Below are 19021 nucleotides of genomic sequence, written 5' to 3'. Positions count from 1 at the left end.
ATTGCAAATGATGCTACCAATAATTATCGTGTTTACGCCTGGTTATTAATGATTCTAATGGTCTAATGTGATCCAATTTTTTCATTTTCTTTTATATAACTTTAATAAGCCCCTTGATAGCTATATGTTTACTACAAGGAACATGGGTCAAGACGGTTCCGCTTTCTCTGTATTGACTATCTCTCCCTCCAAGGTTCTTTTGCGTACTCTGCAGTTGGATTGGATAAGGTGCATTCTGTCTGATCAAGTTCCTGCATGGAGCACACATCCAACACCACGCCCCTGATGTACTAGCTAGAACACAATATTTATATTCAGTATAGATCTAATTGATTTTTTAATATTCAAATTCAGCTTGTGACAAAGTTACAATTTTAACTTGGAATTAGCTCCAATACAGCAGTTAGCTATACACAAACACAGGCCAATTCTTTGAACAGCATGGCCCTACAAAGTTAAAACTGTTTTCGTCCTGTGAGATTGTCACTTCATGCCTCTTAGCACTGTCTGTGGTACCCCCCCATGAGCAACTATTGCACCTGACCTACAGAGTTCACACACATAAATACAAGATTCGTTAATGTAACTAGAGCTCACCAAGGGAGTTGTATCATCATCCACCAAACCAATCATTCCACAGGAATGGCAATAGTCATTCAATGGTTCTAAATAAACAAAAATATATATATATTTTCTTCACAGGATTATAATTATCACAAGGCATTGACTTCTATTGATGCACTATACTACGTAAATGCATGTGAACACCATACTATTGACCTGGATGTCAAACCAATGCATGCACATAAGTTTTGTCTACAATGTTTAACTGAACAATGATTAACTTTTGCATACTGCAATTTCATTCTTTCAGCATTCTTTCGGTACTCTAAGTCTGCTGCCTCCCGAATTGCCTTATGGCGATCACAAGTAGTGAGGTGATCATATGATTTTTCACTGTGTTTTTGCTAACAGAATAATAACATATTGCTATAAACATAAGGGCATTGCTGAAATCACATAGACAGAACACCAAACACTACAGTTATAACAAAACCTCCATGCTTAAACAACTTGATAAAAGAAATATAGGCCTCACACAATAAGGACAAAGATTTTCACTGAAACTAAACATTTTCACTTCTTGATATGAAAAAACCTTGATCCCACAGAATGTATTTATACATGGCTTGTGTAGTTATAACTAGGAGGTTTCACTGGTCAAAAAAGCTATAGCAGTCTACACAAAATTGGTAATGATTTGTACCTCTGAGACTCCGACTCCATGTGATCAGATGGTGATGACGTATCATCAGTAGGAGATGCTATAGGAGATACAATTTGATTTGACAATGGTTTGTCAGGTAACAGTGGTGGCACACTTTGACATGTTTGCTGTGGTGACATCCTTGAGCTAGATAGTGGTGATGCACTTCTACTTGGTCGCTGTGGTGACATAGATGGTGATGTACTTCTACTTGGTCGCCTTGAGATAGATGGTGGTGATGCACTACTACTTGGTCGCTGTGGTGACATCCTTGAACTAGATGGGGGTGATTAACTTCTACTTAGTCGCCGTGGTGACATCATTAAGCTAGATGGTGGTGATGTACTTCTACTCAGTTGTTGTGGTGATATCCTTGAACTAGATGTTGGTGGAAACACAGTTGGTGGTAATTCATCAAATAGCAGTGACACATCATCTAGTTGAAAGTGCCACTTGATTTTTTTACATCACTATTGAACCACTAACCATCTTTGATAAGATCAGTTAAATTCTCTTCCATTATACAATGGTCAACTCCTTCGGGAAGTTCAGCAAATGGGGCTAACCTTGGTGGCTGGCCAAACACCACTTCGTATGGGCTTTGTTTTAAAGTGCGACACACTTGAACATTTAAATTATCTGCAAGGGCACATTACATATTAGTTGGGCTCATACTAGTACTTACATTGAATACATGGCAGCTAGTCAGTCCAAGATACACAGTTGGAATCCTTGTGCTCACATTTAAATGCTTGCAACTGCATTTCTACAAGATGGTTGCCCTTTTCAATTAAACCTTGTGACTGTGAATGGTGAGGTCTACCATTGATTATTGTCACTTCTCCTGGCCACGACTTCAATATCTCTCTAATAACTTCATTAACAAATTCCCTTCCATTATCTGACTGCAATATTTTGGGGAGCCCAAAATATGGGAAAACCTTGTGCACAAGCCCACTAGCTACTTCAATGGCACTCTTGTTTATCAGTGGCCATAGCATGTGAAACTTTGACCAGTGGTCCATGTAATGTGCAATGCAGCAATAAGAATCATCTGGCATGTGCCTCATATCTATCAAATCAATCTAAAATAAGCAAGAGTGAATAATCCTCTATGTAAATTATATTCTCTCCCACAACAAACCTGACAATGTGTTAAAAATCCTGATGAAATGATTGGCTTCAAAGGAGCAGTACAATTCTGTGGCTGCTTCAGCTGGCAAATATGGCATGTGCTACAAAAATATTGAGCTGTCTCCCTTGGCAAACCTTCATACATTCTTTGGACCTACAATAGTAACACAATTAGAAATTATGATAATTGTGGGCAAGTTTGTTAAATACACATACTTAAGAATGCCGGGAAATATAATTAGACATACAAACAAAAGTGGGCAAAGTGTGAAATAGGTACTGCAATCAAATACTAAAGAAAATAAATGGCACCTCTCAGAATGTTGTAGTTGAAAACCATACAAATATGAGATGAAAATGAGTTTTGAATAGTCTTAGTGTATCAAACATCAATCCTGTATTTTAAAAAATCGTCAAAACCCATTTTTTTGTCTGCCTGACTGTCTGTCTGACTTGTCACAACGTCAGAGGCCAAACCAAAGCAAGCAGTACATGGCCACCACAATAACAAACTCACGAATAAACCTTTCTGGTTCTGACAAGTGTCTGTTTTCTGTTATATTACATGATCATCTCCTTCATGCAAGGAAACCATAATAATAAGGTGTTAAATTTCTGTATAGACACTTTCCTTAGAAGAACAAGTCAAACAACTATTTGACATTTAAACTACTGACAGATACAATACATGTAGCTTCAATGATACAATGACATGACTGGACCACACTCTTAAACAATCAGAACACATACATGCCACACTTCAGAGCCACACAATTATGTCCTTTAATTGCAGTCAGCTGCTGTTGAAAACAAAACAATGGGAACTGCACTCCTATATCTTTAAGTATTGAAATCAAGACACTCTAATAAAGCAGTCATAGCCAAATGTGTATAACATAGCTATGCCATAACAAGAACAGTTAACACACTAGTGCAATCAGAAACAAGTTGATGTTGTGCTACTTCTAAAAACCAAGCACCATGCAGCTAGCTAACTCATCTGGAATTAACCATTACTATTTTATTATTTTAACCAATTCGTTATATCCCTGATAGATATATGCCAATATATTATGGTCAACATCCAAACCAAATTTTCAAACTCTTCTGAAGTTATGGCTGTGAATATAAGCACTTGTAGTCAGTATATTCACTGTTCAAATTGATTTCTTTGCTCAATTTTCTACTGTGTAGCACTATATTCCCAAAACTACTTCCACAATAGGCTAAAACATTAGTTGATCATCTCAGCAAGAGCCTGCATTGCACACACGTAATGATTTCTTTTATTATCTCAGTATTATTTCCAACTCAGTACTCCAAGGAATGGGCTCACATGTTTAGTTACAAAATTAAATTAAGCGTGGCTATATTATAAACATAGGACCACCCCATCTTCACTATATTATGCAGTCTCAGTGACCATAAAACTTGGTGACACTTTAATAATATGACAGCATACACAATTCCCATACCTCTGCAAGCGTTTTCTTGTAGCCTACATGCCCATTTTCCGTTGAGTTCACATGCTCTAATATATCATAAAACTTCTCAGCTGTTGCCACTATGCGATGATTACCAAAGACTGTTTTGTCATTATCATTCTGTAATATAGTTTTGTGAAGAGAGGCACAAAAAACCATCATTTCTTACTCTTTGAATAAAGTAACTTCTTCGTTTTAATAACCCAGAATTTGAAGGAGTTTGAAACCGAGCTTCTTTCAATTCCATTCAGAACGTCAATGATTTTCTTAGCCTTCTCCTCTGATACTGTCTTGCTTGTAGTGGTGTGATCAAAATACTTCGTTCTGCAGAACTTTTCGAACAGCTCTCTGTGACCTTCTTTCGACATACTGACTAGCTAGCTAACTCGTTGAAGTTCACACCTCGAAAGCACTATAATAGTATAAGAACCACTAGGAGGTCTCGTGAACCACCAGGTGTGAACGAAATTAGGTCTTAAATCGCGTGAACTACCAGGTGTGAAACGATAGTTGGTCGTAAATTGCACACTCGATCGCACCGCACCGTGTCCTCATTCGAGCTGCGCAATTTATAAATTGTTGCGCATTTTATGAATTCACAAAATGCGCAGCGTAATTTATAAACTGCGCAAATTCACAGATTGCGCCTAACATTATTATCAGCATTCACAAACGAGTTGAATGTTGTGTGCACTCGCGTAGTAGCGCACAAATAGTAATTTGGAATGTGTGTCAGTTACTGGAAAACTTGTGACGGAAGTTAAAAAAACACTACTTAGTGACGGGGGGGGGGGCAAATGCCTCCCCTTGCCCCCCCCTTGGCTACGCCACTGCTTGGATAGTCTCGCGGCGCCCAACCCTAAAAAGAGGGTCTGGTGAAACTGTGTACAAAAAGTTTGGCACTGCCGGAATGTTGGAAGCTCCAATCAGATCGCTCCATTTCAAATTGATTATGTAATGTGTACATTTCAAAAGATTCGCGGCTTACGGTTAATTACATCCGGTGACTCTGCTGCTTAAACTCATTGAGAAAACAGCCATACAATTCTGTTGGGTTCGTTTTAATGTTGAATAAATAAAGTAGCGCTATTGGTTTGGTGATGCTGTAAGCGGATCTGGTTGAATGGATGTTGTGACGTAAACAGTGCACTTACGTAACACGTAAAACGTCATCCAATAAACATTCCAGAGCTCAAACATTTTGTACACAGTTTCACCAGACCCTCTTTTTAGGGTCGGGCGCTGCGAGACTACTGCTTGGACTGCTATAATGCTCAAGTGGACGACGCAAAGAATCGTTGTTTAAATGCTAGGATACAATTGGTTTAAGTCAGAATTTATGCTATCTTACTCTTGCAGGTTAGCGACTGTAATACTCACACTGGCAACACACCACACTGGCCTCAGTCACAGTCACCATTGCAGCTGCGCGCTTCCGCCCGTTGCGAGACCCGTTGGGAGTCAGCCAAGCTCAGACTCGGTTAGGCATGAGGCTATTATGCTCCAAAAATTGAGCATTATGCTTTTGAGCAGTGCTCAAAAAATCACCTATTATGCTTTTGAGAATTGCCCATTATTCCCAAAATTATGCCACCATAATTGGCTAATAATGCCAGTTTATTGCTGTATCAGACCATTTTCATTGATGTTTAAGCTTCAAATAGTCTTGAATTCTTTAACTGGTTGCTGTATTAGAGAATTTCATTTCAATATGACTGCTTTATTAGAGTAAATAATATTCAATGACTGTTCTATTAGAGTTTCTGACTGCTCTATTAGAGTTTCTGACTGCTCTATTAGAGTATCTCGATCTTTTTTAACGGAATTGTGCAATCTGCAGATTTTCCTACTGTTAAAGCTATATAAACACCTCAAAATGCTAGCATAATTCCTGATTTCCACACATACCTATTATGCCCGAAATTATGCCAGCATAATCGCCGCATCCCTAGACTCGGTCAGCCATCTGAAGTGCAGGGAAGTATAGGTCTCGCCGCACAGAGATGAACTATGAGAGCTATGTGTTAAAATATTCATCAACATATAGATTCTTTATTGTGTATCCTGCAGGTGGTAGGTATCGAGGGAAGCAAGTGGGATGGGTGATACTACTGGCTATGATGATTCGGTATGTATCTGACATTACATAGCTCAGTGATTTATTGTGTGCTTGTGTATTTCTATATACAGAATGCCATCAGCAATCAACTCAGAAATGATCAAGGCTTCCCATTGCTCAATTGTTCCATTGCTGAATGTTGTACGCAACATGTTTCAGACTTATCACTCAGGAGCTATCATAAAAATGGACCAAAGATGGATATGATTCTTTATAAACTACATGCTGTACAGAATAGGTTGCATGAAGGTACATACATACATGATGTGTTATATGATATGAAGTATAATATTGTTGAGGAATTGTGAGTGAAATTGTATCTTTAGAGTGAAGTGTGTACCCAACATCGTGACAGAAGTGACAGGAAAGGAAGTGCTAGTAGCAAAATGGTAAGTATAACTCTCTTGAGGAATTGGTCAATCAATGAACTTATGTGCTAGGAGTGAAACAGCTAGCCCACATAGTGGTAGAAAAAATGCCAGGACCATAAGTGCCAACAGCAAATGGTAAGGCTAATATTATTAAGGGATAAGTTCGTAAATGAAATTAATTGTGTTTAGACTGAATCAGCTGAGCTACATAGCACCAACTAAACAATAGTCGAGAACCATTTGAATGCAAAGACAGTGGTATGTACATAATTGTTGTATATACAACAGTTTATTAATATCTGTACACGTCATAGTATCAAGAGGAAGGAAGACTAGAAGTTTTTGACACACTAAGCGGAGATAATGGGAGTGACAGTGATTATGGGGGAATTGTGTTGTAAATATTATATTGCAAGTATTAAAATTTTACGCGAATTTTATAACCCAAACCCGGAGTCGCGAATATAGATTAGTGCTCACGTGCATGGCACAATTACGCCCATCATGACGACGCGTCTCGAGATTGATACGAGTATAAAGACGGGTCCACGTCTTGAAAGGTGGTTCCACCACGGTAAGCTCGAACCTCGTCTTGGGGTTAAGTACGAAATCCGTAGTTGTCGCGTATTTGCTCAGCTACGGGTATCTTTACGGGATAATTTCGTCCCGTAATAGTCTCTTATTTAGCTGTGTATGTGTAAATTAGCGTATTCATATCTTAGCGAGGTCGCAAGACAATGATGATGATGACGACTCCTAAAGATTTTTTTATCACGTAACGCCATACAAATCTATTGAGAGATGTTGCATAATGTAAGACTAATATTGCGAAACCGACCCAACACGTAAAAAAACAGTTTTTTTAAATATAAATAACTCACAGTAGTAGCCGCGCGTCTTTATATGGGCGTGCGCTTTGTAGTTTCTTGGCCGCGTGATCCACTACCGTGAGTCTTGATAATTATTATGTATCTTATTCATGTCGGGTCAACTATTTTAGTACTAGAGTAATTAATGACTGGAACAATCTTACAAGTGATATTGTAGGTAATTCTTCATTAAATAATTTTAAATCAGCTATAGATAATTACTTTTATGACTATAGATTTATGTTAATGTAATAATTATATTCATAGTTAATTTTTATTTATTGCATCTAATTTATGTATGTGTATATATGTAATTGAATGGGTGTACAGGCTTCTAAGTCTCAACCCAAATCACATCATAATCATAATCATACAGGAGGTGTTTAAAATTAAACTAAATCTGAGAGCATTTTAAAGTTGCGTTCGCATTGTTTAACCAGGAAATTTTTTTCATATAAAACACTCTATATGAGATTGAATCTGAGAGCATTTTGATAACCATTTAATACCAAGCTTATTATAACCTAAGCATAGTGTAATAGTCACTTACAATTTTAAGGGGTGAGTCTGAGATTTTAAGTGGGGGGACAGTTCCCCCTAACAGTCCTAGAATAAACAGAGTGTTTGATCTCCGGCGCTACGACGAAAATGGAGATGTTGTACCAGAACTTCACAATAGTGGCTCTATTAATTTTAAAAAAAAATTATTTATTGATTAGCAAACACCCGACAGGGTTTTTACGCTAATGTACACGGTACGTACACATAAGTGCCTAGCTTAAGTTACAACAATATAGACGGGTTGCCTTTTTAAGGCGTGGTCGTTTTGCCGTAAATTTTCCACATACTTTCCGAGTTCGCTAAGTCAAAAATGTATTAAGGCTATTGGAGAAAATGAACGTTTCGGTTAACTTTAGCAAGCAAGAGTTAGCCAGCCTTCAGAACAGAAAGTATGTTATAGAGAAAAGTTCGAGCTGTAACATATCCAGCGTGTAAGGTGAAGGCTGAGCGAGAAGATGATTTTCTCTCAATCTCGGGGTTTTTGGAAAGCGATAAAACTCGCTGAAAACATTCTTTGTAAGACTTTGCTACTACTTAGAATGATAGACTGGATGATTTTAACTCACCTTGTACCTTTGAAGAATCAAAAACGTTTGTCAAACTATTTTAAAAAATGGGTTTTTTGTTGACTTCTTGACCAACATTGTAATCATGCGTAAAACGGAAAGTCGCATTTTCTTGCGTTACACAAGGGACACGCCCTAAATAGGCAACCCGTCTATAAGTGCCTATAGTTTAAGTTACAATAATGATTAGTACTAAGTTACAATACGTGCTAAGTTACAATAAGTGTTAGGTTACAATTAGTGCTAAATTACAGTAAGTGGTAAGTTACAATAAGTGCTAGAATTACAATGAATACTAAATTACAGTGAGTGCTAAGTTGCAATAAATAGAATAAGTGCTAAGTTACAGTTAGCTATAAAGTAGGAGTAGTTGATTGTTTAAATGTTTCAAGATCAATGGTAGATAGATTTGGGATACATAGATCGTTCCAATGGGGAATAGTTCTGGGTAGGAATGAATAGAGATACGTGTTTACTGAAGATTGTACAAGTCTGATCATGATGGGCTCTGGTAGCAGTTTGATTTAATGATGGCAGTCAGCGATTTGGGACCAGTAATAAATGATTAACTATCTTGTACAATACGATGAGGCGTGCTTGCTTTCTGCGTTCTTATAAAGACGGCCAATTTAGACTCTAAACCACTTTTAGGTAGAGCCGAAGAATTTGCCATTGTAGACGCCTTAATGGTTAGACCAGATAGGTCTATATATATTTAAGCGAACTGCAGAATGAGATATTTTAAAACACTGGGACTTGGGCAAGTATTAGTACCATTAATACTTTTTCGAACGATCAAAAGCTTGGGATACTCTAGAAAACAAATTCGACAGGTCGTTCTACGGAGAAGTGATGTACAAATGAATGAATTTATGGAAGAAATGGGCTCAGTACTTCTCCGCTGACATGCAGTGGCGTAACTAGACTTGCACCGACACCAGGGCCCAGTGCAATAAGTTGAAATTACATTCACAAGTTTTCTGTATGTGCAGTTGTACCACAATTCTGTAAAGCAATATATTATTATTATTATTATTAAGTAACGCTAGTAAAGTATTCGCATTATCAAAGCGATAATTACACATACGCCTGGATTTTGAGAAAGATCTAGGCGTATGGGTACCATCTTCTCTTAAACCTTCCTTGCACTGTGATAAAGCTGCAGCTGCTGTAACCAGAATCCTGGGAATGCTTAAAAGAACATTTACAAAGTTCTCTAAAGAATTGTTTATCTTCCAGTTTAAAACTTATGTTAGACCACAGCTAGAATATTGTGTCCAACTTTGGTGTCCATATCTAGCCCGGGACATTGACACTCTAGAACATGTACAAAGGCGGGCCACTAAACTTGTGAATGAACTAGTCAAACTACCTTATGAGTCAAGGTTAAGGGTTAAGTAAACTCAGACTCTATTCTCTTTACTGTCGACGACAACGAGGGGATCTAATTGAAGTTTACTGAGCTTTTACACGGTTATTATGATGTCGACTGGTCAGGTACTTTACTCTAAGCTCTGTGCATCACACAAGAGGACATTACTTGAAACTTTTCAAAAAACCATCATGTAATATGTGTATCACGTGTGTGTGTGTGTCATGTGATCTGTCACGCTGCAAGTGGTCCCCCGCCGCAAGTGGTCCGGCCGGACCAACCACCGCACCTCAAGTAGTCCGGCCGGACCATGTAAAGTTGCTGCAGATGGTCCGCCCTGCTGCAGATGGTCCGCCCTGCTGCAGATGGTCCGCCCTGCTGCAGATAGTCATCCCTGCTGCAGATGGTCCGCCCTGCTGCAGATGGTCCCCCCAAAGAAATCTTCACTATCAGCTTCCCAGTCAGTGCTAGCTCAACGTCTTGATCAAAACGCACTGCCCTCCACGGAATACTAGTCTTGAAGCAGTGAAGCGAAATTTGAGTAATGCATGACCTATTCTTAAACAAATAATTCTGAACATTGCATTGTTTTGCATTTGCACGTGGTTCTTAATTTGTATAACGCCTTGTGGGCACCAGTGTCCCTTTTGATCCCCCTTTCAAAAATACTCTAATAGAGCAGTCAGTCAAATCATGGTCAAATAGAACAGTCACCATGATATAGCTTAGTGTCATGTAGTCATCCACATGCAGTTGTCAGCAGTATGTGACAGGATAACACTAAGATGCATCTCCAGAAGAGGCTACAAATAAAGCTTTTGGGTATCTTCACCACTTCAGAGTAACTTGCAATACTCAATTTACTTTCTCCACTTTCCAGAGGCCATGACACACCACTCGAACAGTTGGCTATAGTTTTCCTAGTTCTATAATAAAACATGATTTAATCTCTATACTGTAATTTAGGCTGGAGTATGGGTTAGACAGCTGTTCTACCAATGGTGATAATCATTAATTTACTTGGATATAGGCTTGGACAGTGATCAGGAACTACCAGCTGACAACCCTTGTACTTTTCATTTTTTATGCCCATGTATAGTAAATGTTCCAACATACCCCGCCCCCTTTAATGTAACTCTTTAAGTATATGTAATGTGTTTTTTATAAGTAATGTAATTCGGTAAGTATAAAATTTTGAATTTTAATGGCCGGTAGCCTTGAGCTAGCAGACCATCAGTACAGTATCCTAAAGATTTTATTAATTGTACATCTCTTACAACGTTGAAACCGGGTCACTACTGCTGACCCGGATGACCCACTGACCCGGAAAGCAATCCGGGTCAAACCCAGATGTGACCCGGATGTGACCCGGATTGACCCGGATGTGACCCGGATTAATTAAAGCCGAGACATGTTTCAGCTAGTCTCGAGCGAGCGAACGAGTCTACATTTTGAGCGTTCCATTCGTGTTGAGTAAATATTGCAACTTCAGCCTAGCTATAGATTGAAGACCAAAAAAAAAAAGGTCTTCACCTACTGACAATAGCTACCCCTCACCATAGATACCCTCAGTTTCGTGCTACATACTACACTTACTAACAAATGGGCGTGGCTGAGCGTATGTTGGTAATGCGATAAGTGGGCGTGGCTCACGAAAGAGCTACGCGATAGCGTTTATAAGTTTCCACGTCGTCAAACGAACAATTTCGTTTCTCACGTGATCCAATCCGGGTCAGACCCGGATAAATTGTAAACCGGGTCAGACCCGGATGACCCGGAGAAAATGTCACCCGGATGACCCGGATGACCCGACCCGGTTTCAACGCTGATCTCTTATTCTATACTTGTATGCAGTACTGTAAAGTAATAATCAATCAATCAAGCTGCATGTTTCACGCTTCATACGCAGCTTCAATAGTTATAGACAATAATTTTTTGAACATGTCAACATGTGCTAAAATGTCAGTTTCGTCGAAAATGCTATATACAGGCAGGTTAAAGCTGAAGAGTTCTATTCTAGTCTTAGTGTGTAAACCATACACTCTCCATTAATGATACTAGAACTGATGCAGTTTGGCGACCTTACGTGGTTCTTACAAGCCAATAAGTTAGTAAACTTAGAGTGTGACACATAATAGTTTAACTGAATCACCACACACAATGGTTTTATTGTTCTATACTGGCCATATCATTTATCTTATTTACTTGGTTACACTGCTTGAAGTATCTTAGTTTACTACAGTGGTATATCCCCAGTATATGGAACAGTTAATTGTTTGTTATTTTAGTAGTTTTTCAGTAAACCCGCATTCACTGAAGTTTTACTGAGAGTTTAAAACTTAGTAAAATAATTATGTTCCATATACTTAAGTTTACTGACACTTTACTATCAGTATAACTACAGTAAGGCATCTTAACAAATTAGTAAACTAAGAACCTTCAAGCAGTGTTAAACACTGCAACATTTATTACCTCAGTTTCAAAAATCATTGTAGTGGCTATTCAAACTTGACCACCTCTTGATGTTCTAAAACAATGTTTAAATTTTGAACACCATAGGCTGGATTTTTAAGCACCGCTCAAAAGCATAATAGGCTATTTTCAAACCATAATTGTGTGAAAATGTACCCATATATATGTGTGAACTTGAAGCATCAGTGTTATGACCAGACCACCCTCACTGTTGGCCAGTGCTATGATATAGGTTAGAATGACTACCAATCAAGTTAAATAATTGCCAAATCTGAAAGATTCACTTGATGTCCATGCAACTATATAAGTTACTGTATATTTCACCATTTTACACCAGGTCGTGGTTGTCACATGGTTATATAGAAAAGGTTTCACCATGTTCACAACAACACTTCACAAAAGCACTGATACACAATTCATCACGAAGATTGTACAGACCACTCAAAGTTGCAGGACTCAAAAAGAGTATACATGCAATATAAAATAATTATTTAAGTGTGAGTAAGTTAGTTATTGATCACATGATCTTTACAAACAATTATTGTTGACAACAATATCTGGTATCTCTGATCTATTACTTGATATTATGACATTCTCTTCTTGTGCATTATGCTCCTTGACTGTGCAGGATATGGTCAGTAGCTGTAAAGAGCTCAAGTACTTTAATTATAGATGGTGAAATTGCAGTTCCAGTTTACAACTGCAACATAGCTATTGATTCAGATGGCACTGATCTTCCTGGAGACTTAATGACTACAATATAAGCTCATCGTGGACTGCATTATAGTGTTATGCATGAGATCAGTGAAGGCATATATTACTGCACTTGTATGAAAATCCAGCTCACAATTTAATCATGCCTCATGTCAACGACATAAGATTACCTTTCCAAGAACCTATTAAAATTGCATTTACGTGATGTGTATTATACTTTTCATCGTCATTTAGATAGCACTATAGTTATAATGCATTGATGTGAGTACATTATATGCTCAGGAATCACAGCCCATAACCTGCTCTGCCAGTGGATTGTGCCAGTCAACATCAATACTATGAACACTAATAGTTAGCTACTAATAATAGTAAAACTAATAATAGTATCAGCTAACGTTTTGGTGCTATGTCATTTTATCTTGTCGGCATTAAGCTGCAAGTTTAATTGTACAGTGGAACCTCTTTATTAAGGACATTGTGAGACCCAGAATTTTTGGCCACGTTTTGCTGTAATATAGAGGTTTTCCTTTTTCAGAGGTAAAATGTATTGACCATACCAGTTAGGGCCAAAATTTTTGTCCTTATTATGGAGGTTTATTCTATTGTGTCCTTAATTCGGGGAGTTTATTAAGAGAGGTTCCACTGTGTGTACTAGCTAGCTATAGTGTTTTTACCCCTAATGTTTACAGCAGCTGATCCAGGGTTTATCAAAGGGGGTGAACCAGTATATGGAGTAGGGATCTGTGCCTCCCAGAAGCTAAAGCTTTTTGCAGGACAAAACATCTTGAATGGTTTAGATCATATTGCTTTTATGTGGACTACACTAATCAAGAGTTGTATAGAGTGACAATCATGCCAGCAGATTGTTATTATAGACCTAAAGAATGGCATACACAAGATCGCATGCATTTCATTTGCAAGATATCCTTAGCAGGCTAAATGTACCAATGCAACTGTAGATTTTAGGTGACTGTTCTATTAGAGTATTGACTGACTGATCTATCAGAGCATCTCGATCTTGTATAACACGTACGCATACTAGTAATTATAAGGCCAACTCGGAGGCCGCAGTGGAACGGGAAGCTAGGTCGGCAAAGTGGGGCACTTTGTACCTAGCCCTACGCCTTCTCAAAGATCTCTATGATCGAGTCTATGATAAAGCTAGTGGGGGACCACTTATGGCAGAGAGGGGGCCAACTGTGGCGGCGTAAGTTTTCCGGGGGGGACAAGTTGCAGTGCTGCAAGTAGTCCGGGGGACCAAGTGTAGTTGCTGCAACTGGTCCGGGGGGACCGATTTTGGGGGGACCGGTTGTAGCATGACAGATCTACCACGTTTTTGTCAGTAATGATTAAAGATGGCGTATAATACCGAACGCACGGCAGCGATATAGACCCTATCTACTACATGGTCCTTCGAGCCGAAGACCTACGGATCGATTTCATTTAAGATTAACTGTCAGGATCTCGTCAACCCGGACATACTACTCGTATCTCGCCATTATTATTAACCCACCACAAGAAATCCTTGGTACCGGGCATGGTACCCTGGAAGGCGAGTAATTGATTGTGTCATAGAACTTCTTGTTGTGTGTTGTTACCCGTGTAGGAAGTCTCGTGCGGAGTTAGCGCGCGAGACTACTGCTCAGTTTGGCATACGTTAATTGGATTGGACGAAGCGGAAGTCCTGGCAGTTACCCACTGACACGCCGAAACCTCATTGAACGCAACAATAAGTGAGTTAAGTAATTAAGGCACAGTATGTCTGAAGGATTGAGTAGAAGGAGAAAGATTCGTGGCGGACATAGGGGGTCTGCTACACGTATGGTTCATGAGATATATGAAGCCATGGAATCCACAGATGAGAGAAATTCCATGGTAACTAAGCTAGAACAATGTAAGATATCACTTGAAGAGAAACTGGAGATTATCAGACAGCAGGATGATGAAATACTGGAGTTGGTAGGAGATGAAGAAGTGGAACATGAGATCGATGAAGCTGATACCTTTAGTGGAAGGGTGCATAGAGCCATAATTGATGCCACTCGTGCAATCGAAGTAAAATTGGTCCCAACTTCAACGCAAGTAACTGTAAGCAATCCCACTACAACTGATGAGACGAGTGCCCCCTCCACTGAAGCTTCTACAGTAGCTGCTGCTACGACCAGTGCAGCAACTGAAACCCCTACAGGTACTGCTGCTGCTACAACCAGCGCCACAGTTCCTGAAGTTTCTGAGACTACACCAGTATCAATACTGACAGATACTACTACACCAGGTACAGTTTCCACATCCAGCATAGGCGGCGGAAAGGGGGGGCTAGGGGGCTAAAGCCCCCCCTCGGAATGATATCACACCGAAATTATCTTTCTTGGAGTGGGGCTGAAAACCGTGATAAAGATCGAGATACTCTAATAGAGCAGTCACTCTAATAAAGTAGTCAGTTTGTAGAGAGCTATGAAAGGATTTTTATGTAGTTTATCAGCTAGAAATGGTAGTTGGTGAGGTAGAAAGCTCTTGTAAGTTGGTTGCGACCTTTTTTTTTTTGTTGGTCTCACCTTACCAAACTATAGAAATAAGTCTGGGTCAGCCCAGCCCCCCATCATATCAACTACTTCCTCCGCCGCTGACATCCAGTACTGCTCCTCCTGCACCAGTATTCACAATTCCAACGTCATCTTTGACAACCGGATTGCCGGTCATCCCTCCACCTATCTTCAGTACGCCTGTACTTCACTCAGAGACAAGAACGACGTTGGCTTCAGTGGTGTCATTTGATGTTTCAAGCCCGCTTCACTCCACTGCTTTAAGTGTTGGTCCTTTGCCCAAGGTGAAACTACCCAAACTAACTTTAAAGAAGTTTAATGGTGACCTCACGAAGTGGACACCTTTCTGGGACTCCTATGAAACCTCATACATAACAACCCCAGTTTGTCCAACATTGATAAATTTGTCTACCTTAATTCACTGTTGGAAGGCCCAGCATCAGAATCGGTGGCGGGATTAAGGATCACGGCGGCCAATTACAATGAAGCAGTATCTATTCTCCAGGGCAGATTCGGTGACATAGATCAAATCGTGGGAAACACATGGAGGCACTACTTTCACTGGAAGCAGTTACTTCACAATACAACTTGAAGGCATTACGTCACTTGCACGATCAAGTGGAGTCACAGGTGAGGGGTCTCAGAGCCCTTGGCATTGCAGCCAACTCCTATGGTAGTTTGTTGTCACCCGTAATTTTGAAAAAGCTTCCCCAAGAACTACGCCTAATTGTGAGTCGAGAAGTAAGAGAAGGAAGATGGAATTTAGATGAACTGATGATGTGGAAATTAAGGCCAGGGAACGTGCTTCTAACACGTCCAATGCAAGCACTGACGGTAACCGTCTACCCAAGGCTCAAGGCAAGAGCCTGCCTACTAACACTGCACTGTATTCAAGTGAATCCCCTGTTCCTAAGTGCTCTTACTGTAGACAACAACACTCCTCCATTTCATGTAGAATGGTAACCGATCCAAATGAGCATAAGCAAATTTTGAGGAAGGCGAGAAGGTGTTTTGTGTGTCTCAGAAGACACCACACAAGCCGTGATTGTCGCTCTACTTTAAGATGCACGGGCTGTGGAGGGAGGCATCATACTAGTATTTGTAATGGACGAATGATGCAGGATGGAGCTAGATCCCAGACCATTAGGCAGAATCAAGGTACTGGTGGTATTCCAACTACTATTCAACCTCAGATGCTGCAAATCCAGGACGCACCCAACACTGGTGGAATGGTTCCCAGTATGCCAACTACCACTGCTGCATTTCAGAGTAGTACTACTAAGGTGCCAGTGTTGTTGCAGACAGCACAAGTGTCTGTCTTCAAGCCCTGTGAGCCAACTATATCAATGAACATACGGGCAATATTTGATAGCGGAAGCCAACGATCTTATATAAGTGAGAGGGTGAAACATTCCCTCTGATTAAACATGCTATATTCAGAAACCATGTTAATCAAGACCTTTGGGTCTGAGAAGGGCAATAGACAATTGTGTGATGCTGTGTCAGTGGGGATCAACCTGCGAGCTGGGGGGAGTATGAACTTATTGTTTTTAGCTGTACCATTTATTTGTGAACCGTTGTGTGGCCAAACAATATCATGTGTAACAGAGCTATATGAGTATCTTGCTAACCTAGATTTTGCAGACTACTCATGTGATGGTGATGAATTAGAAGTAGACAAGTTGATTGGTGCTGACAATTATTGGAAATTGGTCACTGGCAAGCTGATTAATAGAGGTGATGGTCCTACTGCAGTTCATACAAGACTTGGATGGGTATTGTCTGGACCAGTTGAAGGCTTGCTATCTCAGAATACATCATGTAACCTTGTGTCGACTCATGCTTTGAAGGTGGATGGCTATGTGCCACAAGAGTCCGAACGCAGTTTGGACAGAACTCTCAAGTCCTTTCGGGACTTGGAGTCACTTGGCATAAGGGAAGGTGAGGCGGATGTGTACGAACAGTTCCAGAAGGAAATATGTTTTAAGAATGGGATATATGAAGTTAACCTGCCGTGGAAGGAGGCAACTCCCACCTTACCATCCCACTATGAATTATCCCTGAAGAGACTTACCGGATTGCTTAGATGCTTGAGACAGTCCCCAGACGTACTCCGACGTTATGATGATGTGATCAAGGAACAGCTTGCTGCTGGAATTGTGGAAGTTGTGAAGGATGAAGGGTCTCAGAGTAAGTTGACCCATTACTTACCGCATCACCCAGTAATCAGAGAGGATAAGTTGACAACGAAGGTCCGGGTGGTTTACGATGCCTCGGCCAAAACTCGAAGTCCATCTCTTAATGATTGCTTGTATGCGGGGCCCAAGTTTGACCAATGTATTTTGGACATACTACTTAGATTCAGGTCACACAAAGTAGCGCTAGTGGCTGACATAGAAAAGGCCTTTCTACAAATCTCAGTTGCGCCATGTGATAGAGATGTACTACGGTTTCTCTGGATTGATGACGTACACAAGAAGGTACCAGCAGTCTTGACACTAAGGTTTGCCCGAGTTGTCTTTGGAGTGTCGTCAAGCCCATTCCTTTTGAATGCCACTATCAGACATCATGTAGAGGAATACAAGGATATCGAACCATCATTTGTTGAAACCTTTAGTCGTTCTATTTATGTAGATGATGTCAGCTTCTGAGCAGCAGATGATGATGGTGCCTTTGACCTCTATGCCAAGGCTAAGAAGATACTACTTGATGGAGGTGGGGACTATTCTACGGAACGGAACGGAACGGAACGGAACGGAATGATGGACTAAACTGCGGAACGGAATGCTTTCTCAGATTGAAGCTTGCAGCTTACCATTGCTGTACAAGTTATCAGTGGCACTTCCAGCAGGTAATCAAACGTACCCCAAGAAAGATAAAACGAATTTAAGGATCGATTGTGGGTTCTTGTTGGTTGTCATTAGTAACGAAGTACTAATTGTGGGAATAGCTGACTCAGTGATTTCATCTTCGGATATATCAAGTAGGGAACTTACTGCATGACTTTTTTTTACTAGTATGTGAGTTATTTTTACTTACTTGACTTTAGAATGTACAGTCTGAGGCGAGGTCTGAGGCCCAGCCTTTCTAATCGGCATAAATCAGTATGTGTATAGCTACACTACAAAGGAAATAAGTATGGTGACAAGCTGAATCAACTCAGTCTAAGTAGAATCTAAAGGAATTTTGTGCAGTGTGTGAGGAGCAAACATTCAGATACCTCAAGGAGGCTATATTGTGTGAACATCAATGATTCATTAAGAGAGTAGTGGACTATTGTCAGATATCTCAGCCTGAGTACTGAGTTGAATTCTGGATGGGGTCTATTTTACAGAATGGAGTGCTTTCTGAATCAACTTGCAGCTTGGCTAGCTGCTATCATTGCTGAAATTGCATTTTATCAGTGGAACCTCCAGGAAAATGGAATAGGATAATTATAAAACATTAATTAAGTGATTGTTTAGGTAATCATGACTTTATTCAGTCTAATAAACAGAATATATGGTTGATTGAGTGAGGTATCACTTTCAGAATGTTCAGACGACCAGT

At 39.9% G+C, this 19021-nt stretch overlaps 2 protein-coding genes and 3 long non-coding RNA genes across 6 annotated transcripts; 3 read left to right on the top strand and 2 right to left on the bottom strand.

The window, feature by feature from the left end:
• Positions 1 to 324: 324 nt before the first annotated feature.
• On the bottom strand, positions 325 to 1441 carry LOC136255897 (uncharacterized). 2 transcript variants are annotated; one of them, XR_010701195.1, is made up of 3 exons: positions 1268 to 1441; positions 598 to 665; positions 325 to 544 (listed from the first exon to the last, which is right to left on the bottom strand). It is a non-coding gene; the product is annotated as an uncharacterized lncRNA (long non-coding RNA). The 2 variants fall into 2 exon arrangements; XR_010701199.1 differs by lacking the exon at positions 1268 to 1441 and adding an exon at positions 856 to 1261.
• Positions 1442 to 1491: 50 nt separating this feature from the next.
• Positions 1492 to 3412, bottom strand: LOC136255905 (uncharacterized). The gene is made up of 4 exons (XR_010701200.1): positions 2412 to 3412; positions 1953 to 2352; positions 1754 to 1906; positions 1492 to 1703 (listed from the first exon to the last, which is right to left on the bottom strand). It is a non-coding gene; the product is annotated as an uncharacterized lncRNA (long non-coding RNA).
• Positions 3413 to 6145: 2733 nt separating this feature from the next.
• On the top strand, positions 6146 to 6786 carry LOC136255947 (uncharacterized). The gene is made up of 5 exons (XR_010701223.1): positions 6146 to 6253; positions 6331 to 6393; positions 6445 to 6510; positions 6565 to 6633; positions 6690 to 6786. It is a non-coding gene; the product is annotated as an uncharacterized lncRNA (long non-coding RNA).
• A 7901-nt stretch (positions 6787 to 14687) lies between these two features.
• Positions 14688 to 15257, top strand: LOC136255129 (uncharacterized protein DDB_G0290587-like). Its single transcript, XM_066047879.1, has one exon. The coding sequence runs from the start codon at positions 14688 to 14690 to the stop codon at positions 15255 to 15257; it is 570 nt and encodes a 189-aa protein (XP_065903951.1).
• Positions 15258 to 16587: 1330 nt separating this feature from the next.
• LOC136255031 (uncharacterized) lies at positions 16588 to 18110 on the top strand. The gene is made up of 3 exons (XM_066047783.1): positions 16588 to 16867; positions 16913 to 17975; positions 18107 to 18110. Exons 1-3 carry the CDS (start codon positions 16588 to 16590, stop codon positions 18108 to 18110), a joined length of 1347 nt encoding a protein of 448 aa, XP_065903855.1.
• The last annotated feature ends 911 nt before the right edge of the window (positions 18111 to 19021 follow it).

The sequence above is a fragment of the Dysidea avara genome, chromosome 1, assembly GCF_963678975.1.
Source record: "Dysidea avara chromosome 1, odDysAvar1.4, whole genome shotgun sequence".
Classification (NCBI taxonomy): domain Eukaryota; kingdom Metazoa; phylum Porifera; class Demospongiae; order Dictyoceratida; family Dysideidae; genus Dysidea; species Dysidea avara.
The sequence above is the reverse complement of the archived record's forward strand: the minus strand, read 5'-3'. Positions and strand labels throughout refer to the sequence as shown.

Excerpts from the sequence above, each read along its gene's own strand:
- LOC136255129 (XM_066047879.1), top strand. The coding sequence starts at position 14,688 with ATGTCTGAAGGATTGAGTAGAAGGAGAAAGATTCGTGGCGGACATAGG.
- LOC136255031 (XM_066047783.1), top strand. The coding sequence starts at position 16,588 with ATGCAGGATGGAGCTAGATCCCAGACCATTAGGCAGAATCAAGGTACT. Across the intron at positions 16,868-16,912 it reads AAGCCAACGATCTTATATAA|AAACCATGTTAATCAAGACC; the intron begins GTGAGAGGGTGA and ends TGCTATATTCAG.